This window comes from Hemicordylus capensis, chromosome 1 (assembly GCF_027244095.1).
Source record: "Hemicordylus capensis ecotype Gifberg chromosome 1, rHemCap1.1.pri, whole genome shotgun sequence".
Taxonomy (NCBI): Eukaryota; Metazoa; Chordata; class Lepidosauria; order Squamata; family Cordylidae; genus Hemicordylus; species Hemicordylus capensis.
The window spans coordinates 130,469,980-130,496,419 of record NC_069657.1 but is presented as its reverse complement, the minus strand read 5'-3'; the positions used below and the strand labels follow the sequence as shown (position 1 = coordinate 130,496,419).

Below are 26,440 nucleotides of genomic sequence, written 5' to 3'. Positions count from 1 at the left end.
CATAGATGATACAGTCAACAAACTATGTATCAAAATGGAGCAATGGAGTCCGTAAGATGAAAATATGAATGAAGAAGTCCACACACTATGGTGACCCGCATTTCAAGATACTTTCTTGTCAAGTGCCAGTGGACATCGGTCTTGTGAATTGACATTGGTCAAATATAGTGGGAACATGCTCATGAAAATTTGCTAGAAGTAACATAACAGGTAGCACACCAAAGAGGTAGTTCAAATATCTTTACCTTTGGGATTGAGACAGGACATGTTTCCACCATATTTGGCAATATAACCAGTCCATTAAGATCACTACATTGAACAGGTTTCCACCATATGTGACCATATTAGCATCCACCACATTCCACCATATTAGCATCTAAATCCAACTCAGCAACCCAAATCCCTCATGAACAGACAATCTGTAACACATTCCCTGAAAAAAAGATGGGAATTGACCAGCTAGACTCCCTTGACAGGGAGCTGAACAAGGGCAGCAGTATCAAGAAGGCTCTCCTCTTAACAGCTTCTCATCATCTTTCAGATGGCAAAAGTATACCCTAAGCAGTGCCTCCCCAGCTTATTTTAAGACATGGGGGGATGTATGAAAAGCAGCACCCTTTCAGATACTGTGGGCTCAAACTGTTTGAGTGTATAGGGATGTAGAAATAGGGAAGATGTCTTAAGAAAGGGTTGTGTAGGAAGCAGGAGTTTCTGAGACTTCAGACATCCCTAAGGGGACATGTATATTGGAAACAGTGCAAAGATATTAATCAGTATCCTCAGTGCTAACCTTTTAGGAGTGTGCAAGCTGAAGGATTGTGAGCTCTCCTCATTGCATATCCTTCTTGGCTCACCTTTTTCTCTTGTCCAAAGGCTCCTTTAGACCGGGGATTCCACGCAGTTTAGTAAAGTGTCAGGGAGTGGCAATGAATACATTAAACTTTGTCCTTGTTTGGGACATACCCATTAATTAGTTTATGTGGTCTGTTATACTGCATTGCTCTTGGTGATGTGCATGAAGCTTCTACAACCTATGAGAACTCTCTGGCCTATCATTTGGGCATCTCTACTCTGGGCAAGTAGCTTTCATCAGAATCTTAGAAGATACGATGGGTAATTAGTACTATTTATCTCCCCAAGCCTCATTTCAAGTGAGATCAGTTATAGCCTGCCTCCTTTCAGTTGCTTTTTGTTGTTTCTGTTCTACTCTTGTGCACACTTTCTTTCACATGGAAAATCTGCATAATTCAGTTCTGTTGAAACCTTCTCTTTCCCCCATCTTAAAAACAACCTCCTTCCAATTTTAGATTGCCTTTTAGGATCATTCATGTTCCTAGGGAACTGCTCAGCAGGTAGTAGAGCAGATGGCACTGTCAGTCCTGCCTAGAATCTCAGAATGGGAATATGTTGTCTATGGGCAGTGCTGGAATTCAAACCTTGGTGCCTGGAGCAGAACAAACCCCCATGTTGCTGCCTTAAAATGCACTAATAAAGAAATCAATGGAATGGAAGAGACATGCATGTAATAAGCAGAACACAGCAACTCTCTGATCCCCTGCTTTGCAGATACATTTTAAGCACAGCGTCAATCACTAGGCCTCCATGTGAGCTATTACACCACTTCATTAATTTTCCTGGCGTGTGGCCCGGCATGGCTAATACTGGTGCCCTGTGATGTATCTGGTTTAGAAGGAGAAAATGGGAAGGGAAAATGCAATGTCATGCCAACAACTGGGGGGAGAAAAGTGGCGTGGGCGTGGGGAAGACTACCGTCAGCATCAGATTTGTGACTGTTCTCCTGGGGCACTTAGTAAACTGACATTAGATATTTCAAAGGCAACTGTTTCACCTGTACTTAGTCCTCTGTGTGGAGCCAGTGCTTTTAGCCATTTTTTTAAAAAAGTGAATCATAAATGAGCCATTAAATCTTAACAATCGTGCTCTCCCATATGCTCAGAAGTTGATTTCTGTCTTTAAAAAAAAAAAAAATCTGTACTGGATGGCAAGATTCAACTTAGTGTGTTCCATTGATAGCCACCAAAAAAGCATCCCGTTAACTTTGTCTGTGAACTGTAGGGATCAAATGGTGTTTGATGCTCCAGAGAAACAGATACTCTGTGTTAGTGTAGTGTAAAAGTGCAAGTATTCAGTTGACTTCTCTACAGAGGTCAGTCCCGCTCATTCTAATATCCACTTACAGAAGAAGACTCTGTGTCATCCAACTCTGCTTGTCTTCAGAAATATTTATGATGTGGCCTTGGATGTTACCTTTATGCAGCTGCTGATTTTTCCTTTTTTCTTAATAACATTCCATCTCACAGTTTTAGCATTTGCTGGGAATTACTCATTAGATCAACACAGATTGTTAGCTCTAACGCTGATGGCTATGGATAAAAACATCCCTAGAGGATATGATCAAAAGGGATTGTTTTTATGTATCTTGGAGAGTAGTGGATAGGAGAGCTGGGGAGGGGAAGTAGACTAGCTGTTTCATGGATATAATTTGTCGCTGACTGACTGCACATCAGGCCTTGCTTGTAATAAATTCCTCATTAATAGAACCCCGTATTACATCTTCATAGGGAGAGAAGAACAGTTTAAATGTGTGTGGGCATGCATCAGACCCCCGAAGGGAAGAATATGCCACTTTTAAAGTTTTTTGGGAGAATGGTAACCCCAGAAGTACTGCTTGCTGTAGAATTTGTACAGCCAGGCAAGTTTTGTGCTGGAAAGTGGATCCCTGAAGCACAGGGGTAATTCAGCAATTCTTTGCATTTCTCCAGGAGCCGGAGAGGCCCATGAGCAAACAGCAGAGAGTGGATGGAACTAGGGAGTTGGCATGATGCCGCTTTTATTAGTTCAGATTTCTTCATTCTCTCGCTTGCCTTTACCTTCCGGGCAAAGAAAATTCAAGGCAATTAAATGCTGAGAAGGCTCTCCCATCTGTCCCAGAGCCACTTTTCCAGTGTGTGATACTTTTGTGATATTTCAGATTGCTAGTTATAGCCCCAAAATGCTTGGCTGTCACCAGAGGGAAAGTCAGGATGGCTTTGTGATGAAGGTATCAGGCTGGGACATGGAGACTTGGTCTTCCTCTACAGATGACATTTTAACTTGGGATTTGCTATGCTAGTGCCCTTTCTCTAATAAGGGGCTTGAAATTCTTGCTTTCCTCAGCTATGTAGATGCATTGCCTCTTGGGGATGGGAACTCTCATGGACCAGTATAGGACATCAGGGAAGTTCATCCTTAGTACCACCCAACTTCAACTTGTTTGGAAATGACTTAACTGTCAGGGTTTGGCAGTAATCCTGGGAATTGTCTGATGAAGGTGCTAAGAATGCCCTATTAGATCCTTAGCCCCAGGGGCATAGCAAGGAGTGGGCCCAGAGACAAGATTTTAAAATGCCCCCCCCCGAAGCTCAACTCATGAAGTAAAACAATCTTAAATGAGGCTGAATAGTGGTAACGAGAAGCATAGTAAAATTGTGGCACATAGGATATGTATCCTATGTGCCACAATAGAAAATTATCCTAAATTATTTTTTTAAAGGTTCTGTAAATTGTGGACGATGCAAGTCATTTAATGGTACTATAGAAAGACATGCTGTTCTGGTAGCTACAGGTCTTAACACTCACATCAATTTTGGAAGATGAATACAACTGAAGGAAACCCAGGCGGGTGTGTGGCTGGGGGAGTCAGTCATGTGACTTGCCTCTGGGGGGCCCCCAAGACAGTAGGCCCCCAGACAACTGTCTCCCCTTGCCCTATTATAGTTACGGCCCTGCTTAGCCCCTTCATACATATAACCAATTCCCACAGTTCCTTAGCTGAGAGCCATGGCAGTTAAACAAGCTTGAAAATGGCTTCAACATGTATTTTTGAACACTTTTGCTTTGTTCTTGCTATTTATCTGCACTTTTCCAAATGCCAGGGAAATGAGATTTATTCTGGTTGTATAGTTGGCTGTGAGTTGTGCCTACAACATGCCTCTGCCTCTCTCTCTCTCTCTCTCTCTCTCTCTCTCTCTCTCTCACACACACACACACACACACACACACACACACACACACACACCTTTCAAAGCTCCTAAGAACTGGCCAGATCAGGGACTCATTCTGGCTGCCTCTCTAGGATTGCGGTGTCCAGAAGGATCGTCTTGACATAAATGCCTTGTGCAGTTGTTTACCAAACATTTCTAACCACTCTTGTGACATAATTAGTATATGAAATGGCAAGATTCTATTAAACCCTCTCTAGCCATTAAATTCCACAGTATGCAACCTAGAGAGGTGTCCCTAACAAGAAGCAAAGTGAGGTGGTAGGTTCCGGTGAGGTGAGATAAACGACTGTACTAAGTAATGGTAGTGCCTTAGCACAGCTCAATGGCATTTGTGTAGAAGAACTTTCCAGAGGGTTCTGTCTCATACTAATTTGAGGAAAGTGTGCCATTTCTTCTTCAGGCAATAAAATGACTTGGGCCAGTCCTGGCAACCTGGCAACTTATCTTTCCCAAAGAAAGATAGAGTTGTTGTACAGGCAGTTGTTGAGGGTTTGACATTTCCTTGTTGCCAGCGACACTCTCTTGGAAATTAGCTTCCCCCTCCTTTTTTATTATTATTTTGCACTGCTACCAACTCTCTCTTCCTCTTATCATAGTTTAGAAAAAATGAGTCCCTGATATAAAGGAATTGCTGCAGGCAGCCAGGCTGATTGAGAAACAAGCTGCAGTGCTAAGTCTCTGTGCTGCCTCTCTCAAAATCCCTCTGCTCAAAATGAGCAGTAGCTATGGTGAAGTTGACACATCTGTGTGGTTTGCCTCTGCCTCCAACCTGATTCCCTAAAGATGCATTCTATACAAAAACTGATGTAGCTGACAAGAGGTCCTTAACTAACTGTTTCTATGCAGCATCGTTTTACATCAGTGCCTCTGCAGGGAATCCTTATTCTGATCCAGAAAGCTACATATATGTAGGAGGAATGAGAATGATTAGTTTCTTACTTAATTCTGATATAGAGAGGGGATGTGGGGGGGGAGAGAGAGGATTTTTACCTATAAGGGTATGTCAGTGTCAGCTGCTTCCCCACACCACCCCTACTCCCGGGACACCTGAGGAGCTGGTACAGTTCACACCTCCTCCTGAGTGGAGTCCCTGATTAGGACTCTATGCCTAGGTTTATCATTAACCCTCATCCAGAGTCCTTTTTACTCATGAGTAGGACTTCCCACTCTCAGGTAGTCCCATTGGTTACATTAGATGACCCTAACCTTTCCAGACCACAGAACCTACAATAATTTAATAAGGATCTCCACATCCCAAGTATGGTGCCCTGTGTAATTGCACAGTTCACTGACAATGTGAGTTGTTACCAAAGGTGCTCTAATGCCCAGACCTTGGGGCCCCGGTCCATGGCCTCGAAGGTCCGGGGGGGCTCCAAATGGCCGGGGAGCCTCCTGCAGCCACCCTTCACCTGCCCCACCACTGCCTGCCATGCTGAACCTATGTTTTTTAAAATTTCAGCCACCGCACAGCCGAGAGGTGAGCCGAGTAGTCCTCATCCCACCTCTCAGCAGCTGAAGCAGCCGCTGGGCCTGTCCGTTCAGCTCAGCAGCTGGAGCTAACTGCAAGGTGCGCCTGTGCAGTTGAGAGAGATCATTGCAAGCCCGCAACAAATGGACCGGCCCAGCGGGGGGGGGGGGTGCTCCGAGCCGGCTCGAATGCTGGCATTTCAAACTGATTCAACACTCCAGAAAAGGAGCTGTGAACTGGTTCTGTGCACATTCCTAATACTTACTTGCTTTGGCATAATGTTCCTCACAGTGCATGGATAAACATCCTAATGAGTGTTGTTATCCCAAGATGCAATCTCACACAAGCCTTTTGCAGATTGTGAGTGCTCACAGAGCAGGATAGGGTTGTACTGAGAGAAAGAATGGCAATGTTTTATTTTTTAATGCAAGTTGTATGGTGTCAGGAAGCTGAGCCTTGAGCAGCAGTCACCAAGGGGCACAAGTCCAAAGCCAGGACTGGGAGAGTCAGGAGCACATAAGGGCTGAATCAGAAGATGAAGTAGGTTTCTGGTTTCTTCTACTGGGTTCCTGGGCACCCAGTTGAAGCACTAACAGCAGCTATCTCAGTCAGTGCCTGGAGAATAAGGTACTTTCCCTTTAAGCTTGGATCTTTCTGGACAAGGCTGGGACTGAACTCCTGCCTGCTCTGTTTAAGGCAGGCCTGCTCAACTTTGGCCCCCCAGCTGTTTTTGGACTACAACTCCCATAATCTCCAGCCATAGTGGCAAATAGCCAGGGATTATGGGAGTTGTAGGCCAACATCTGCAGAAGGGCTTTTGGGGGATGAAGTCTAAAGAACTGAGTCAGATAGAAGTGGCAAGAGATGTTCTAAACTGTCTGAAAAAAATGAAAACTAGCAAATCGCCAGGGCCAGATAGCATCCATCCAAGAGTCCTCAAAGAACTCAAATGTGAAATTGCCAACCTCCTTGCTAAAATATATAACTTCTCCCTGCAATCAGGTTCTGTGCGAAAAGATGTAACACTGATTTTTAGTAGCAAATAGCTACTAATAGAAGTAGCAAATGTAACACCGATTTTTAAAATGGGATCCAGGGACGATCTGGGAAATTACAGGCCGGTTAGCATAACATCCGTTCCAAGCAAATTGATGGAAAGCTTCCTCAAGGATAAAATTGTAAAGCATATAGAACAACAGGCCCTGAGGGAAGTAAGAAGTGGGGTCGCCCAGGGATCTGTACTGGGACCGGTGCTTTTTAATTTATTCATAAATGATCTAGAAGCAGGAGTAAGCAGTGAGGTGGCCAAATTTGCAGATGATACCAGACTCTTTCGGGTAGTGAAATCCAAAACAGATTGTGAGGAGCTCCAAAAGGATCTCTCCAAACTGGGTGAGTGGGCGACAAAGTGGCAAATGCGGTTCAATGTTGGCAAGTGTAAAGTGATGCACATTGGGACGAAAAACCCCAACTTCAAGTATACGCTGATGGGATCTGAGCTATTGGTGACTGACCAGGAGAGAGATCTTGGGGTCATGGTGGACAGCTCGTTGAAAGTGTCTACTCAATGTGCAGCAGCTGTGAAAAAGGCCAATTCCATGCTATGGATCATTAGGAAGGGGATTGGAAATATAACTGCTTATATTATCATGCCCTTATACAAAACTATGGTGCGGCTACACCTGGAGTATTGCATACAATTCTGGTCATCACATCTAAAATCCCAACCCCTGCTAACTTGGCAAAGAGGCACCTTTTAATGTGGTGATTCTCTTTAATTTAGCAGGGGGAGAGTAACTGGCCCTATCCACCCCCAGCACAGTACCTCCAGTGACTGCTGCTGGTGTCTATCTTATGTTTCTTTTAGATTGTGAGCCCTTTGGGGACAGGGATACATCTTTTTTCTTCTTCTGTGTAAACTGCCCTGAGCCATTTTGGAAGGGCGGTATAGAAATTGAATTAATAATAATAATAATAATAATATCACCAAATAAAGAAGAAACTGTGCAATTCTGGGAAGAATTATGGGACAATCCAATAGATTATAATAAAAAAGCAGGCTGGGTAAAAGAGGTCAAAAATGTAACCAACAAATGCAAGATCTAATAATAACACTAGAATTAATAAGTGAAAGAGCAAAGAAAATTAAAAATTGGACTGCACCAGGCGATGTTGCTCTGCAAGGCTTTTGGCTTAAACACCTAACCAGCCTTCATAAACAACTATCAAAATTCAATCACATTTTGCAAGGAGGTGATATTGAACAATGGTTAACAACTGCCAAAACTCATCTCATAATGAAAGACCCAGCAAAAGGTGCAGTTCCAAGTAATTATAGACTGATAACCTGCCTGCCAACCATGTTAAAATTGTTAACTGGAATAATAGCAGATGAAGTAATGCAACACTTATTAACTAATAAGCATCTTCCAGTTGAACAGAAAGGAAATTGCCCGAACACCAGAAGCGCAAAAGACCAGCTGCTGATTGACAAAATGATTTTAGACAATTGCAAGAGAAGAAAAACAAATCTAAGTGTTGCATGGATTGACTACAAGAAGGCCTTTGAGCTACCAGAACAGCATGTCTTTCTCTAGTACTATTAAATGACTTGCATCGTCCACAATTTACTAAAATGTTTAGAAATAACTGGTGTCAGCAAAAACATTCAGATATTTATTTTAAAAAAGCAATGAGCATGTGGAGTACACAGTTAACAATAAATGGCGAGACACTTGGACAGGTTGGCATTGGAAGAGGTATTTTCCAAGGGGACTGACTATCCCCTCTGTTGTTTGTAATCACCATGACTCCACTTTCACAAATACTAAACAAAACAGGCCTCAGATACCAAACATCTAAAACATCCAGTAAAATAAACCATCTGCTGTACATGGACGATTTGAAGTTGTATGGAAAGTCCCAATCAGAAATTGAATCACTGCTAAACACTGTCCTTATATTCAGTAGCGATATAGCAATGGAGTTTGGACTAGACAAGTGTGCTGCATTAATAATGAACAGAGGGAAAATAACAAAAACAAGGAATAGAACTGCCCAATGGAAGCAAGATCAAGAACCTGGAAGAGAAAAAACATTACAGATACTTGGGTATTCTCCAGGCTGATAACATTGCACACACGGAAGTTAAAAGAAAAATAGGAAGTGAATACATCCGGAGAGTTAGAAAAATTCTAAAGTCCAGACTCAATGGTGGGAACACCATACAAGCCATAAACACCTGGGCTATACCTGTTATCAGATACACTGCAGGAATAATAGACTGGACCCAGGCAGAGCTAGAGTCACTAGATCGTAAGACCAGGAAAATAATGACCATCAATCATGCTCTGCAACCCAGCAGTGATGTAGAGAGGCTATACCTCCCTTGCAGCTCAGGTGGAAGAGGAATGCTTCAAGTCCATCAAACAGTAGAGGAGGAGAAAAGAGGCCTTGAAGAATATATCAAGGACAGTGAAGAAGATGCTCTTAAAATGGTCAATTATGGGAAACTATTCAACACTAATGAAACAAAGCAGGCCTACAGAAAAGAGGAAGTAAAGAACCGAGCAGAAAAAATGGAAAAATAAGCCACTGCATGGTCAATCTTTGCACAATATAAGTGGAAAATCAGACATCACCAAGATCTGGCAATGGCTTAAGAATGGCAACTTGAAGAAAGAAACAGAGGGTTTAATACTGGCTGCACAAGAACAGGCACTAAGAACAAATGCAATAAGAGCCAAAGTAGAAAAGTCAACAACAAACAGCAAGTGCCGCCTTTGTAAAGAAGCAGATGAAATCAGCTGTTGTAAAAAGATCGAACAGACTGACTACAAACAAAGGCATGACAAGGTAGCAGGGATGATACACTGGAACATCTGCAAAAGAAAAAAATACAAGCTACCTGTAGCCAAAAATTGTTGGGACCATAAAATTGAAAAGGTTGTAGAAAATGAAGATGCAAAAATATTATGGGACTTTCGACAACAAACAGACAAACATCTGCCACACAATACACCAGATATAACTGTAGTCTAGAAGAAAGAAAAACAAGACAAAATAATAGACATAGCAATAACAGAGATCTACAAACTGAAATTCAAAGACTGTGGCAGACGAAGACCAAAATAATTCCAGTAGTAATTGGCGCCCTAGGTGCAATTCCAAAACAACTTCAAGAGTACCTCAACACCACAGGGGTCACAGAACACCACAGGGGTCATAGAAATCACCATCAGCCATTACAAAAAGCAACTTTACTGGGAACACTTTTTGCAACAATATCTATTATAACAACATTTTGCAACAATATCTATTATAATTAACAACAATATTGATAATAACATTCAGCCATCCCAGGTCCTTGGGAAGGACTTGATATCTGGATAAAACAAACCAGTCAATAATACCTGTCTGACTGTGTAAACAAGAAATAATAATAATATAATAAAGGACATTGTAGAACTGGAAAAGGTGTAGAAGAGGGCAACCAAGATGATCAGGGGCCTAGAGCACCTTTTTTAATGAGGCAAGCCTAAAACACCTAGGCCTACTTATTTAAGAAAAAAAGATGACTGTGATAGAGGTCTATACAATCATGCATGGTGTGGAGAAAGTGGATAGAGATAAATTATTTTCCCTCTCACATAACACTAGAGCCAGGGGTCATCCCATGAAATTGATTGCCAGGAAATTTAGACCAACAAACAGAAGTACTTTTTCACACAACACATAATCCTTGTGGAATTCTCTGCCACAAGATGTGGTGACAGCCAACAACCTGGATGGCTTTAAGAGGGGTTTGGGTTACTTCATGGAGGAGAGGTCTATCAGTGGCTACTAGTCGGAGGGCTATAGGCCACCTCCAGCCTCAAAGGCAGGGATGCCTCTGAGTAGTAGTTGCAGGGGAGTAACAGCAGGAGAGAGGGCATGCCCTCAACTCCTGCCTGTAAGCTTCCAGTGGCATCTGGTGGGCCACTGTGTGAAACATGATGCTGGACTGAAACATGATGCCTTGGTCCTGATCCAGCAGAGCTGTTCTTATGTTCTTATGAGGGCCGAAGTTGAGCAGGCCTGATTAAAGGCTTCAGTTTGTCTTTGCTTGTGAGTGCACCCAGGCTGGTTTGGTTTTTTGTTCCCTGGCTGCTGATCTCTTGCTTGCTTGAACAGCTTAGCTTGTGCCTGACAAACTTATTTTCCAGTACTTGAATCTTGCTATAGTGACTTTGGCCTTGCTTACTCCTGAGAAATGGATTCCCTGGTTCCTGGCTTCTTGCCTGTTGCACTTCTGGCCTAGTCTGCTTCTGTGGACTGCTTTCTGACTCCTGACCTGCTGCTTCCTGACACTGACCTTGCTTCATCCTTACAGATCATGTTTCAGACACAGAGACCCACCCAAACACAACACTCCCTTGGCAGGAAGTTCCACAACTAAGACATGTCCACCAAAAAAACCCTCTCTGATGTCTCAATGAAATGTTGGATTGGAGAAAGGACTCCATAGAAGATCTTGATAGGTGGGCAGGCTCATATGGGAGATTGAGGAACTTTAGGTACAGCTGTTCTAAGATGTAAAGGGGCTTTAAACATCAATACAAACATTTAGAATCAGGCCCAGAAATGAACGGCTAACAAGTAATGTTGTTTCAAGAGGCAAATTGCACTTTTCTTTTGATAATCTGACTACAGCATTCTGGACCAGTTTGATGTTTCTGGACACTTTTAGAAGACATTTCCACATAGACCACATTATAACAATCCAAACATGATGTAATTAAGATGTCTGTCACCATGGCCAAATATTCTTTCCCCAGAAATGGACAGAGCTGGTGCACCAACCTAAGTAGGGCAAAAGTGCACCTACCACAAGTGTCACCTGAGCATTTAGGTTCAGAGCTGGATCCAGCAGCACCCCCAGACTCTAAATCTGGATTTTCAAGGGGATGCTACCCAATCTAAGTAATGTTAAATTCCTGTTTCCAGATCAGCTGTCCTGCTCAGGAGCAGCTTGACTGGATTAATCTTCAGTTTGTTTGTCCTCATCCAGCACATTAGACACCAGCTCAAGACCTCTGCAGCCTCACTGGATCCTGATAGAAGAGAGAGATAGAGGTATGTGTCATCACCATATTGCTGACACCATACTCTGGTCAGCCTCTCCCAGCAGCTTCATGTAGATGTTACATCATAGTTCCCTATGATGTAACATCAACCTGAAACTGCTAGAAGAATGGAACCCTGTGGGAGGCCAAAAGCCAAGGTGTCAAACAAGAGTCCCCACAGCACCACCTTCTGGAATTGCTCTTCCAAGAAGGACTGAAATCACCACAAAACTGTTACTCCAAACTCTATCCCAAATAGATAGTCTGGAAGGGTTGTTGATGATACCAAAAGTCACTTTTCAGCAGAAAGAGATCCAGCAGAACCAATGACAATACTCTCCCCCTGTCTAGTTCTCACCATAGGTTGTCAGCCAGAACAGCTGTGTCTGTCCCAGAACCAGGCCTGAAGCCAGTTTGAAATCAGCCTGCTTAACCCATATCACACAGTTTATCCATATCATTACATATCACATGGAATTGTGTCATAACTTTTTTCTAGGGATGTGCATGAACCTGTTCAAAGGCTCTTTTACAGGCTTCCAAACAGGTTCAAACACCGGGCATTTCGGGGAGTTCGAAGGCAGGGGAATAACTTTAAGGGGGAGGTACCTCCCTGCCACCCCATCTGCTCCTTATGTGCAGAGAGGGCGTCCAGGCTCAATGTCTAACTTGCTGCCAGAAATACGAAGCGGACCTCAAGGTAGGGCCCTTTTTATTCTGTGCTTTAAATCTGGATTTTCCACCAAGCAGAGCTGAATTGTGCAACCTTTATAAAATAGGCAAAGATCACCATTGATTCATTTCCATGATTCTGCTTCAGGGAACAACCGAAGCTCTTTGTCACAATCGCTCACGTGCATGTTGGGCACGCATGCCATATGTGCGTACATGCCAATGTGCACATGCGCTACGCCCTGTCACTTCCATTCCGGGGAGCGGACAGGGCAGCAGGGAGGTAAGCTGCCACCTTGCTGGACCGGTTTTCCAGTGAGCACAGGCGGGGGAAACGCAGTGGTGGTGGGGAGTGCACCCTCCCCTGCCCTTAATTTTTTTTTAACCCCTGCTGGTTCCGAGCACATCCCTACTGCTTTCATAATCATTTTGCCCAAGAATGGAATGTCAGAGACTGGCCAAAAGTTATCCAGCACCACTCCATTCAAAGAAATTTGATTTAATAAAAGTTTTACTTTATTACTTATTTACAATAATAAATACATACATGAAACACACATTTTTATTTATTGATCAAAACCATCTCCTTAAAACTTGCTAGCACAACCTCTTCCTGACAGAAGACATTGACCATTACTAACTTGGCCAGTCCCATACTATCTAGTTCTATCAGTCATAAAGGGCAAGAATTCTCTCCAAGATTTTCTCCAAGAATCCTGTTCACATTCCTGGGCTGCACAAATAAAAGCAGAACAAGAAAGTGCTGAAGGAACATCCACTGTTTCTGCACTAACCTGACATCCCAGCTGGAATCAATATAATTGACTACCCACAAAGTGTCTTGTAAACTGATCATAGTGGACCATCAAGTGATCATCCTCACCAATCTTTGCGCCAAAATGTGGAACTCCTCTGACCACTCAGAAACGCTTTGTTAGACAACTCTGAGAAGATGCAATGGTGGTGGATATGTTCTTTGCCAACATCACTGACCCAGAATAATACTCTAACAGAGTCGTCTCTAAGCCTATGTTCAATCAGATTCATCATGAGTCTTTCACCGTTGTTATCCCTACCTGCAGCTCCCCAGAGAACCAGGAAGCATATTGGGCTTTCTAACAGTCTTGCAGTCAGTCAGGAATCTCATGGGAGTGTAGTATGTATGAACTGTCACTTCCACTTGTTTGGTCTATACGGCATCGTTTTTCACAAGCCACTGTTGTCATGATCATCAGGACAGCCACATATAAGCCACATACAAATTTGTTGGCCACCTGCACTCCTGATGTGATCACATGGAGGGCACATAATATATGATCCATCCCTGATAGCCAAACCACATTCACACACCACATCTTTAAAGCCTGGCTTCTCCTAATTCAGCCAGGAAATCTGTGTTTGAAGCTTGTGATTAGCTGCAGAGAAGCTTTGAGCAGGAGGGGAGCACTTAATGCCGAAAACCCCTGTCTGTTGGTTTTCCTCTTTAGTACCCTCATGCCAGCTGCTTTCCAGACCCGTATGTTGTGTATAGTTCGGCCCTGAGAGTGACAGAATGAGGCTGTGTTGCCAGATCATTATGCTTTATGTTCTAGTCAAGGCCCACAGAATGGCATTTCAGAGTCCCATTGCTGTCTACAGAGTTTGTTACTCAAAGAAGGCAGCCTTCCCCCTCAAAGAAGGGTTCCTAATCCTCATGCCTCCTCCAATGTACTAAGCAAAGGCTGCTGGCAAAAACTGCTTCTTGATCTTGCTGAGTGATATTGTTATTGAAGACACTGTGCAGATTGTGGCTTTGCTGCCTGGAGATGTAGCAGAAAAGATGATGAGATGGCCTAGGGGGAAGAGGCAGGGAGGAAGTTGCTTAGATGCACATGGATTGAATAATTAGCGATAAGAGCCAAAGAAATATTCATGACTTGGTGGAAAGATAAATAGATTTTTGATTAAATTTGGATTTTCTTTTCTAAAGCAGTCAAAGTTGTTTGGTGATTGGCAGCATGGAAATGAGTTTTCTGTGCATCCAAGCTGGCCTGAGGATCGCATTTAGAACTGTTAGCCAAGATAAAGCTTCAGATATACAGTTGCTGTGAATTGGCAAGAAATTTAGAGTAGATATGCCAAGAGCTCATGCTGCTGTCACAGCAGTTCAGGTGCAACTGCTGAGTGGTCCAGTTAACCTGCATTCTCTTCCTATTGCTCCCTGACCTCCAGTTTCATCCATAAAAATTATTAACCATACTTGGAGCGGGGGGTGTGTGTGGGGGGGGGAGGATCTTGCGCTAGTATGTGACAACATAAAATCCTTACTTCATTTTGCATGGTTTAAATTGCTTTATAAACACTACCTAGAAGTTCTGATGGCTGACTTTACACCCTTGGCTGAAGTGTATTGATTATGAGGGTAAAGTGCCTCCTTTTACCTATGGCCCAAAAGGAACAGTCATTAAACGGGGGGTGGGGGATCCCCGCACAATAACATTCGTGTTCAGTGGAGCTCAGGCTGAGCAAGAAACATAGAGGAGAACATACGGATACAATAATATGTGCTTGCCTGGGGCCATAGCAGATATAGCATGGGAAATCTGTGAACAACATCTCCCACATGTTTAAAGCAGCCGTAGGAGAGCATTTGGAGCTGTGGCAGTGGGGAGAAGTTGTTAACTCTTATATGAGTACCATTACCACCCTCTCCCAGTGCCACTACTCAGCTCCAAATTGCACTCCAGTGGAAAATCTTGTTCATGAATGTCCCACATCACACCTAGTTGTGGTCCTGAGTTTCACTCACATGACCCACAGCAAGTCCAGCTGGTGAGAGCCTCTGGTTCCCACGAGCATGTGCTCCCAGCAAGAGCCAGTATGTTATGACCCCCATGGGGGTTGTGGAGGAGGATTCCTCAGATGAAGACTCAGAGCAGGTGGTGCAGGTTGAGACTCTGGTTGACTTAGCAGAACCAGAGCTGACAGGCTTGCAGGCCCCTCTACCACCTTCCCTTCCTCCTCCTGATAAAGCCTCTGAGGCACCCGAAGTAGAGGTACCTGTACCAGATCCTGGGCAGTGACGTCTGGCCAGACTACAGGCCCAAGGGGAGGAATGCCGCAGGTTGGAAAGGCTGGCCAAAAGGAACAGGTGTTCCAGCTCCGACCCAGCTGCATCTCCCTGACAAGGCTCAGCTGCAGTGATGGGCAGGACTCTCAGCACACAGCCTATTTAGAGCAGCCTGAAAGCTGGATCTGTGCTGGAAACAACATCCATGGTGACCAGCCCTGACCGTGAGCAACCGTGACCTTGGAACCAAGCTTGTTTGTTTGGACTGACTACAGTTGTGTTCACCCCTCATCTTGGTGTCTGTGGAATTCCCGGTGCTGACTTTTAGCAACATTTTAGGACTACTCTCTGTCTTTGTTCCTGTCGGACTGCATCTGGCGGCTCCCTTGTCCCCATTGAAGAGAGTGGTTCCCAGCTGCTGGGCAGCCAGCCTATTATACAGTACAGTCATTACACAGTACTTCTGCCCCATTTCTGTATTGAGTGAACCCACAAATGTTTATTATTTATCTATCTATTTATTTATTACATTTCTGTATGACCCTATCCAAAGGCTCTGGGAGGTTTACAACACAAACAAAAACAAACAACCATTTAAAACAATTGACTCAAAATAATACAAAATAAATTAAAAACCATTTTAAACCATTCAAGACCAGTTAAAAACGTTTAAGAACAATTTAAAAACCTTGGAAGGCCAGACCAAACTAATAAGCATTTAGGGCTTTCTTGAAGGCCAACAATGAGCCAAAAACAGTGTTCCCTCTAACAGGGATTCCCAGATGTTGTTTTCTACAACTCCCATAATACCTAAGCAAAAGCCATTGCAGCTGGGATCCTGGTAGTTATAGTTAACAACATCTGGGAATCCCTGTTAGAGGGAACACTGGCTCAAATGATGAATTTCTGCTGGGAGTGCATTCCACAGCACAAGAACAGCTACAGAGAAGGTCCAGCTCCAAGTCGCCAACACATATACTGGTGGTAACCGGAGACGGACCTCTCCAGATGACTTCAATGTGCAGTATGGATCATATAAAAGAAGGCACTCTCTAAGGTAACCCGAACCTAAGCCATTCAGGGCTTTAATGCTAATAACCAGCACTTTATATTTTGCCCAGAAACATAGCAGCCAGTGCAACTACAGTATTTAAGAACAGACATAATATGCTCTCTCCAGTTTACCCCAGAGGCCAGTCTGGCTGCCGCATTTTTGACTAACGGAAGTTTCTGAACTACATACAAAGGCAGCCCCACGTAGAGTTCACTGCAATAGTCAAGCCTGGAGGTTGCCAGCTGATGCACCACTGTTTTGAGAGTGTGCTCTTCAAGGAATGGACACAGCTGTCAAATCAGCCAAAGCTGGTGGAAAGTGCTCCTGGCAATAGCCTGAGATACCAGGATGAGGCCTGGTTCCAAGAGCACTTCCAAGCTGCATACCGGTTCCTTCTGGAGAAGTGTAACCCCATCCAATGTCGGGTTCCCAAGCAGCACATTCCTCTGGGAACCCATCATTTGTAATCATGATGTGAAAGTGGTTAGAAACATTATGTTCCCAGGGGGAAGTGCAGTTCAGCAGCCCATCATTGGTGGGTTCTCACAACACAGAAATGGACGGAGGTACTGGCTTGTGTCGGGAGCACATGCTCACAGGATCTGGAGGTTCCCACCAGCCAGACTTGCCATGGCTCATGTGAACCCACCCTTTCATTGGGCTAGGTCCAAACAGAGACTCACCAGCACATCTTGGAATGTAGGCTAAGTTAGCATGAGCAGAAGAGTGCAGCAGGTCAAACAGGTGGGTTCAAGAAGCCCAGGTGGGGCCAGTTTCTAACCAGGGAGAAGGGCTCTAGAGGCCTTCAAGGAAGATAAAGACACACGTGATGCACAGTACTGAGGTGGGGCTGGTCTGAGGATGGTGCTCAGTAAGCTGTTAGCTCCAGCACTGATTTTAGCCCAGAAAGCTGCTTATACAGAACTGGAGAGCCACGTCCTTGCCAGCAGCAAGCCAAGCCTTACTCCTGAGTAGTATAAGGTTGGCTGCTTACTTCTCCTTTTGTGTAGCTCCATTGTCTGGCAGGCGTATGGCTGTGAGACATATGCTTTTTCATTTGGCTTGGAGGGCCTCCCTGAGTTTACCAAGCCTCCCTGACTGGGGTCTTGGGGGGATCTGCTGGGGCCCCAAGAGTCTTGGGTCCAGGTCCAGGATGTCCCAGGCCTGGTCACTTTTTGTCGTGGCATGCAGAAGGCCTCGTCTTCAGGATTTTTCTTTAGGGTTTATGTGGGGACAAATTCTGCTGGCTCCAAGGGTTATGGTGGCTGAGTTGATGGGGCATCCTCCATTTCCTCTGAGGGACCTTCAGGGGTCTTGGTCACAGGGGTCCTGGAATTGATTCAGTACTGGTTCCTCGTACGGTGACTCTTCATCTGAGGATAGATTGGTGTCACCAGATTGTCCTTCCTTGGGTTCAGAGCTAGTTCTGGTGCAAACTCTGACAGTTGGGTAGATCCGTATTGATACAAACTAGTAATTGTAATAGCCAGCATAACTATGGTCAACATTTCTTAATTCTGTATTTGGCCAACTACATACTAATACTTGATTCTTTCGTGGATTCCAGCATTTGTGCCCGCTGAACTAGGATTCTATTTCATACTCATTTGTGTCTGCATTGTTAATTTAGCCTACAGGAAATATGAAGATACAAATAATTTTTGTATGCTTGTGCCATTACTATGACAGAACGCTGTTCTTTTAGGATCTTTCATCCATAATAGTGTTAAGAATCATGTACAATGTACATCAGTAATATCCTAATAAAAACTAAGGAACAAGGACAAGGAAATAAACACAGATGAAGCTGGCATCACCAGTTGTGTGATTATTTTGTCCCATGAGAATATATGCCCAATAAGCAGTTTCTGGTGATCTGCCATGTGATGTTCGAAAGGAGTGTGTGTGCTTAGGTCTGCATAGATTATTAGAACCATTTGGGTCCCTCTTGCTTTGTCAGGTGGCTTCTAATGAAGGCTATAAAGCAAATGGCTGTGGCTATATAATTTCTAGGATGTGAAATTATTACATGGCAGGTTGGAACGAATAATTGATTTCAGGGAACTGTTTCTCAATTAGTTGCCAAGCAGGGAGCACAGCAGCAGACAGTGGTCTGAGCACATGTTACATTGGTGGGGGTTACTCCTGTTGTCCAATTTTTTCATCAGTGCTTTAATGGGCCATATGTAGAAATCATGGATCAGCAAGTAATTATGTCCAATAAAAACAGAAAGAGAAGAAAATGATATGCTTAATGATGACTATACAATAAAATTCAGAAAGGAAAAAATGGTTTATTTACAGCAAACATTTTTAGTTTCCTCCTTGATTAAGAAAAAGCCTGTTCAAGCTTCTCTGAGAAAAAGACAAATTATCCTGATTAATGCATACAATTGTGGCATGGTAGTTACCATAGCTTTTCAGCACTCAGCCCAAGGGGAGGTAAGTACCTTAGGCAGGCAGGCAGCAGGTAGATAGAGGTTATAGTAGAGCAGCTAAATGGCCAAAATTCACCTTGGCTTAAAAGCATGAGATTTGGCAGAAATGTTGTCAGATAAGCATTGTTTTAGAAAGTAATGGTGGGCACCCCAAAAACTCAATATGGCAGCTAAAAATCTAACATGGTAGCTAAACATAAATATGGCATTGTGATATTAACTGTTATTATTAATCAGATTCAAAGTGTTACAGACCTGAGATTTGGCCAAAATGTTGTTAGATGCATATGGTATTAGACCCATCCCAAAAATCCTGCGTGGCAGCTAAAAATAAGTATTGTGACACGGTGTTAACTTTTAATATTCATACCTTTGTAGACCTCAGATTTGGCAGAAATGTTGTCAGATGGTTTTAGAAAATAATGTGAGCCATCCCCCAAACCCAGTTTAGTGGCTAAAAGCCTAATATGGTGACTCAAAATGAATATGGTGTTGTGATAGACAATGGAAAAATGTAATGTTTAAAAAGCAACAATCGCCATCTGAGTCATTCACCATCACACCTAAGATTTGGCAGAAATGTGGCTGGAAAGTTTCATTTTCAGAAAGTAAGCATTCTCCTTGAGTCTGCCTTGACATGCCAGTCAATACTTATATTGCACAAGAGGGCTATGTCTGTAGTAAAATATATTTCAATCAGCCTTCGTGTAATTGGCCCTTCTTCTTGCTTTGTAACTTTAAGTCTTATACTCTGTCTATGCTCTGAAGCTAGTTTCCCGCAACACTGGACATTACATTCAGAATTAGATGGCTCAGATTTAATTCAGGTAAGTGACCTTATATCATGGACTTTGCAACATGGTATGAGAAGTGAAAATGAGAAAGTCCAGAATTTCACTTCTGGTACCTGATACTTTTGTTGGAACTGACCATCCTCAACTTTATTCAGTCATCTAGAGAAGCTTTATCTTAATTGATACCCTTTTTCTTTTTCTTTTTTTGCTAACAATTCCCACTATTCCTGTTGGGTCCCCATCCACTTAAGAGATGTGATGTCATTGGAAAACCTACACCCATGGGTAGCTGAGCAACTTCACAAAGGCAACTTTGTGGTTCACAAATTGGAGAAAGAATACTTAGCTCTGCTGCTTGATCAACATGAGCAGGCAAATAAAGACATTAAGGGTGATGGAGGAGCAATTGGAATAACTGAGGACCCATCAGCATAGAGGTGCTTGATAATTGCTGTAGAGTTGAGCCATCTAGTGAATGAATATGAGACTAGATTTAAGGAAAAGCAGCACTCGCCACATACAGTGTGGATGAGCTCAACAAGTATACTTTGATGGAGTGTGCAAGCTCACCACTGTGATACTGGACATGAGGCAGCCTTTTACAAAATCTTCACAAGACCTACTTGTTCTCTACACCAGATATATTGATGTTGTGCTGACATTATTTTTACACACTACGACAGAGGTAGAGAACAGTTCAATTCATTCATAGTGGGACTAGACAATGAAGCTGAAAACTTCTATCAACTTATTAAGAACCACAAGTTGTGCTTCTTCAAACAGCAGGTTGCTGTTCCACAAGCTAGGGGTGTGCCGGAACTGGTTTGGCTAATTTGCTTAAAATCCGAATCAGATTCAAACCGACCCAGCCCAGTCCAGTTCCATGTCCACCCAAACCAGGTCTGGTCTGGTTCAACCAGTTTGGGGGATATACTTGTAAAGGGGAATCCGGTGAGGGTTCTCCTTCATGAGTTCAGGGGGTAGGAGTTCAGGAAGTAGGGGACCCTTTCAAGGGTAAGGGGTTTCCGGGCAGGGGTGGTGGGCGCATAAGTAAGCTGCTTACCTGGCTTGTGCAGCTGCCACCGCTCACCACCACTCACCCTCCTGATGGCCCCAAGCAGCCCACTCACACACACAACTCTTTTGCTGAGCCGCCAGCTTGGTAAAAGAGGGATAATAATAAATGCAACAGTAATGGTCAATATCCTAAAACCACATAAAACAGGAATTGCCTGTGATTGCTATGCAAAGAATGTGCTTCCTCCTGCAGTGGAGGCATACTGCCGAAAGTATGAGAGATGTGATATAGTTTTTGATGTTTACTTTCAGGACAACCTGAAAGCAGAGACCAGGTTTGACTGGGGCAAATGTCCCAGGAGAAGGGTAGCAGAGAGAACACCGCACCAATTGACTGGAAGAGTCATTTGAGCAACAAAAGTGATCTTTTCTACCTTTTAGCAGACAAGGTGGCAGGACTCAGCACAGAGGATATAATAATTTTAACAAAAGATAATACATCTTAATCAACCAAAATATCTGCAAAGATAATTTGGCTCCTTGCTCACTTGAAGAGACTGACACACATATTTGTCCATGCCAGTGCAGTAAGACTGGGTTGCAACTTGCAAGGACGTGTTTATCAAAGCCAGTGACACAGACATTGTTGTCACTGCCATGTCAGTTCTTCCATTACTTAAAGAGCTTAGCTTTCAGACCATATACAGTAGGTTTCTTTTGGAAGAGGCGGAAAGCACAGATGGATTCCTGTCCACAAAATCATGGACTCAATAGGGCCTGAAAAAATTACTGGACTACCCTTATTCCATGTATTCATTGAATGTGATACAATATCACCATTCCGTGGCAAAGGAAAGACGTTTGTGTGGCATGCATGGAATGTCTTTGATGATGTGTCAAGTGTGTATACCAAACTGAGTCAATGCCCAGCATTGGTTGAAGAACAAGATCTGCACATTTTGAAGAGGTTTGTGGATTCATATACAAAAGAGGAAGTACAGATGTGCATGTGAATGATGCAAGACTGGAACTGTTTGCAAGGAAAGAAAAACCCAATCTTGGTATTCCACCAACACAGGATGCCCTCTTGCTGCACGCAAGCAGGCTGGGTACCAAGAAGGAATAGTATGGGGCCAGGCTATAGCTTGCAAATCAAACATAGCAAGTCCTGCTGAATGGGGATGGACAAAAGGGTAAGGTACTTGAAAACCCTTTGGACAACACTCCCACCTGTCATGGAATGCCGCAAGGAGCATACAAAATGTACCTGCAAAGCTAACTGCAAAGGAAGGTGTAAATGTTTCAAAAGTGATCTCAGCAGCATTGGACTGTGTAGCTGTATTTGCTTGGAACAGAATGCTATTCAATATTATTTCAATGAAATTTTATTTCATTAACCACTGTGTTATATATTACAGTTAAGTTGAATGTATAGTAATGTAAAAATATTGCTACTTACGATACAGATATAGTACTTCACTTTCATAAGAAATGTCTTTTATTTCAACAATGCATAATTTTTTCTTCACTGCTTCATTATGGCATAATATATTATATATAGCTTTGCTCATAAGAACAGGCTGAGTTGAACTTATAGTAATGTAAACATTGTTGTTTATGATTCAGATACACTAGTTCCGTTTCATAAGATATGTGTTATGTTGTGTAATTCCATCAAATAAAATATATTACAAGTCATTTGAATGCTACTTTCTCAATTCAAGCCTGTGATGAATATCAGAACTATAATGCAGTTTTATATAGGTAGCCACCTAAATCTATCTATCTATCTGTCTATCTATCTATCTGTCTATCTATCTATCTATCTATCTATCTATCTATCTATCTATCTATCTATCTATCTATGTTTCCTGACAAATAAAGGTCATTCACACAACCAGTAAAGATGGCACAGGGGGGAGGGCTGGTGGCATGCTGCCTCCCTGCACATGATCAAATTCAGTACCAATGCTCGGCCACTTGCATGGTATGCAAGCTATGCTGCATCAAGGAGCAGAGTAGGGAGCCAGAAGAGAGAGTATTACAGCATCCTTCAAAGCATTGTGCCGGGAGCGCGGTGTCTTGAGGGATTCTTCCTCAGCCGGGTGTTCTTGCTGCCCAGCTCTATGTGTGTGTGGGCTGCTTGCAGCCTGCACGCACACACAACCAAGTACCTGGGTAGAGGGGTGCACTCACACCCTTCTACCTGGGAAATAGCCCAGAGGAAATTATTGGGTTCCTGGTAGGGCAGCACAGGGATCAGCCTTGATCCCAGCGCTTCATAAGAGCAGCCCAACCCTGGTAGGGCCGTGCAGGCTCAGGGTAGGGCTGCTTGTGTCAATAGCCTTATTTTATTATAAATCATATAGTATATAATATATATTATTTATAATATATAGGACACACCATATTGGAGTTCTACATGTAAAACTTGTTCTATTAATATTTGTGACTTATTCAACATTCATGCCAATTTCCATATTTGTCAATGCAAAAAATGCGATAAAGTAAAGTTGTGCTGTAGCCTTGGGTTTTTCACAAATTGTGGTACATTAGAGTAAGCCTATTGGAAATAATTGGCTTACTGTTGTGTAACACAGTTTTGCAAATGCAGTTTTATAGGCACCTTTTTTTTAATTTCAGCATGCTTTTAATTAATGTTTGTGATGTATGCAACATTCATGACAATTTCCATGCATTTATGAAAAGGTGGACAATACCATCCACACTAACTCTAGTGTGGTGGTGCTGATGTAAAATCTTAGGGCTTTTCTTATTGACAAGTTGCCTGGACCGCTGCTAGAAGGCAGCCATCAGACAGTGGCACTGTCTGGGCCCCCTGGTGTGATCTGACTCCCTGGGCCAGAATAGTTGTGCCACAGTACCCTAGCTGGAAGTGCCTGCTGTTTCATCCCGCAACCAACAGCCATGGTGGAGTAGGAAGCTGGAACTTCCTCTGCAGTACTCCTGATTCTAGCTCAACAGTGCCTGACAATGTTGCCTCAAGTGGTATGCAGCTAAGGGACTTGGTGACTTCAGTTTTAGAGATCTCAATGTAAGTGTGGTCTTAGCGGCTTAAGCAGCTATTAAAATTGGAGCTGTTTCTATTAGCAATGAAGTTTGTTGTCAGAATGTTGAAATATAATGGCATTTAACTGAATATTAACCTATATTTTAACTTCCTCCCTCCCCCCTCTCTCCACTGCTTTGTCAATTGATTATATTTTGCTTCTTCTTCTTGTTGTTGTTGTATTATATTGTTATGGCGAGTGGCTTCAGTAATTAGCTTTGATATATTCTCATTCATGAAGACAGTTCACATGTTATCAAGTGATAATGCATTTGAGTGACGAGATATCAAGTGTTATATTGTGTGAGTTTTAGATGGTTTGTGGAAACGTTACTGTCCACTCAGCTATATTTGGGATCTTAAGGTGGCTGAGTGGACTCTGGGGAATTTCTTGATAAATACATACATATATACAAATATAGAGCTATAGAAAGAGAGAGCAAGATGTACACACATAGGTAGGTAGGCAAATACAGAAAGAGACACTGAAAGGTCAAATAAATCAAAAATAATTAGAGATTCTGCAGTCAATTAATCAGACTTTGTTTTTCAGATCACCGCATTACGCCTGCCCAGAAGTAATCCGGGTAAGTTATCTTGAAATTCCAACCTTGTGGCAAGGGGGAGGCACCAAACCCCCTCCATTTATTATCAGATGAGTTTGGATAACCTTCTGCAAACATTGCAAAAGACTTCCATTTCCTCACATTTCCTGGTTACCTCAATAATGCAAAAGCTCTCCTAAGAATAACTTCACCCTCAGCTCGTTAATAGCCAGCCCTCTGCTTTTACTTGAATAATTTCCCCACTTGAGCTCATCCATGTCTCTTTGAATCCCCTTTCATACTCATACCCTTCACCTAAGGAAGATGGAATGGGATGGAATAGGATTTTCTGTACTGCTCTTGGCGTGCCACTGATGAAAGAGATAGTGTCCTTCTTCCCTCAGGGCTATGTGCTTGCAGCCCCTGGTGGCCCTGGACACACAAAGTGTTATTTTCCACCTGCAGAGGGGAGTAATTGTGTATCTAAGCTTCATAAAATCAGTAGCAGAGAATTGACAGCTGATGCTATGATCTGGCAAATATGACTAATTCCAAGCTCCATAAAGAACCAACTGGGAGAGAAACAGCTTCTTGATATCCTCAAGGCATCTCTGACATTTCAGCTTTTGTGCTGATGCTTCAGTCTTTTTCTCCTTCATGCCATTCCAGTACATTCTCCTTCTCATCTTTCAGATCATAGACAAGGACACACAGCAAATTTTAATGAGTTCTCCAGTCGTTATTCCTCTCAAGTTCCCACTTGATTTCATTTTCATTTCCCTGGAGTTTATCTTGGTAATTTATGGGCAGGCATAATGCCCATCCTGAGGGATCAGTGTCGGACTCGGTAGAACCTCTTTTATCCCTTCCCCTTGTGGTATGTGCACAGTCCACACCATGGTATACAGGCCATTCTCAGGATTGTGAGTTTGAGGTCTGTGTGTGACTTCCTATCCCCATCCTGCCTTTTCTCTTATCTATACACCACTGGAGCTCTGTGTGCTTGAGAGGTGAGTAGCAAAAGGGTTCTGTTGAGCCCTGTGCCATTTCCCAGTGCCTATGCGAGGTTGGATAGTGGTATATGAATTTATGTAATTTAGGTATCCTATAATCTATTTATTTGTTTGTTTGTTTGTTTATATTCAATTTTTATACCACCCTTCCAAAATGGCTCAGGGTGGTTTACAATTAAAACAAAACCATTAACATCAATTAACAGTTAAAACAAAAACGATAAAACAGCACAAAACAACAATTAAAAAATTCAAACATCATAAAACAACAATTAAAAAATCAGAACAATTTAAAACCCCATTTTGCTGATGGAAGGAAGGAAGAAAGGAAGGAATTTGAGATCTGTGTAATGCACTATTTATATATTTGGGGGTGGTGGTGGTGGAAAACATTCCCCCTTGGAGATTGAATTTAAGGACACCTGTATTGTTTTTCAACCCAGCCTTTGGTTAAAACTTCTTATTTCCATATTATCCAGGGAGAAAAGTATGATGGGAGAAAAGCAGACGTCTGGAGCTGTGGAGTCATTTTATTTGCATTGTTAGTGGTGAGTCATCGTCTTCACTACCTGTTGTTGTTTTTTAAAATGCTGCTCAGGTTTATTTGTTTTCTTCTTTTTTATCATTTAGATGTTCACATTCTGTACAAGTTTCTCAAGTTCTCTGCTTGTTTATGACTCCCACATGCAAGAATTTGTATCATTCCCATAGCAGAAATGCTGGACAAATATTTTCCCACTACTATAAAATGCCAATCCCACTATAAAGGGGAGGGGGAGAAATATGGAGGAGCTTATTATCTCAACGTTTTTCTCTCTGCTATAATTGGGTGAAACCACCAAAAGCGGCGAGGGCTTAAAAAAAAATAACAGAAGTCATTTCTGTAGGCAGTTTGCTATTTATCAGTGAAATATAATGGTTTCCCTCACCCTTTACTTTTTAATCAGCATCAACCAGCTTATTTGAAAAAGCAAATGTGGTTGGATTGTGTCAAAAGTATGTACAACTTCAAAAATGCAACTCGGCCCATAGAAAACATACAGTACTGGCCTAGTCCAGATATTATGTGGAACCTGGAATTCAGTTGCCTGAAAAGAAGTGCACACTGGCCTCTGGGCTCCTGGTTTATGTGCCTGCAAGTGTGTTTTAAAT

At 42.8% G+C, this 26,440-nt stretch overlaps 1 protein-coding gene across 18 annotated transcripts in view; it reads left to right on the top strand.

Moving 5' to 3' along the window:
* The window catches only part of BRSK2 (BR serine/threonine kinase 2), a 731,324-nt gene that overhangs the window by 604,510 nt on the left and 100,374 nt on the right, over window positions 1–26,440 (top strand). For all 18 annotated transcript variants that reach the window (XM_053285865.1, XM_053285871.1, XM_053285864.1 and 15 more), the window contains 2 exons: window positions 24,284–24,317; window positions 25,768–25,836. In XM_053285865.1, the coding sequence (XP_053141840.1) occupies window positions 24,284–24,317; window positions 25,768–25,836 (103 nt within the window). The remainder of the gene's footprint in view (window positions 1–24,283; window positions 24,318–25,767; window positions 25,837–26,440) is intronic.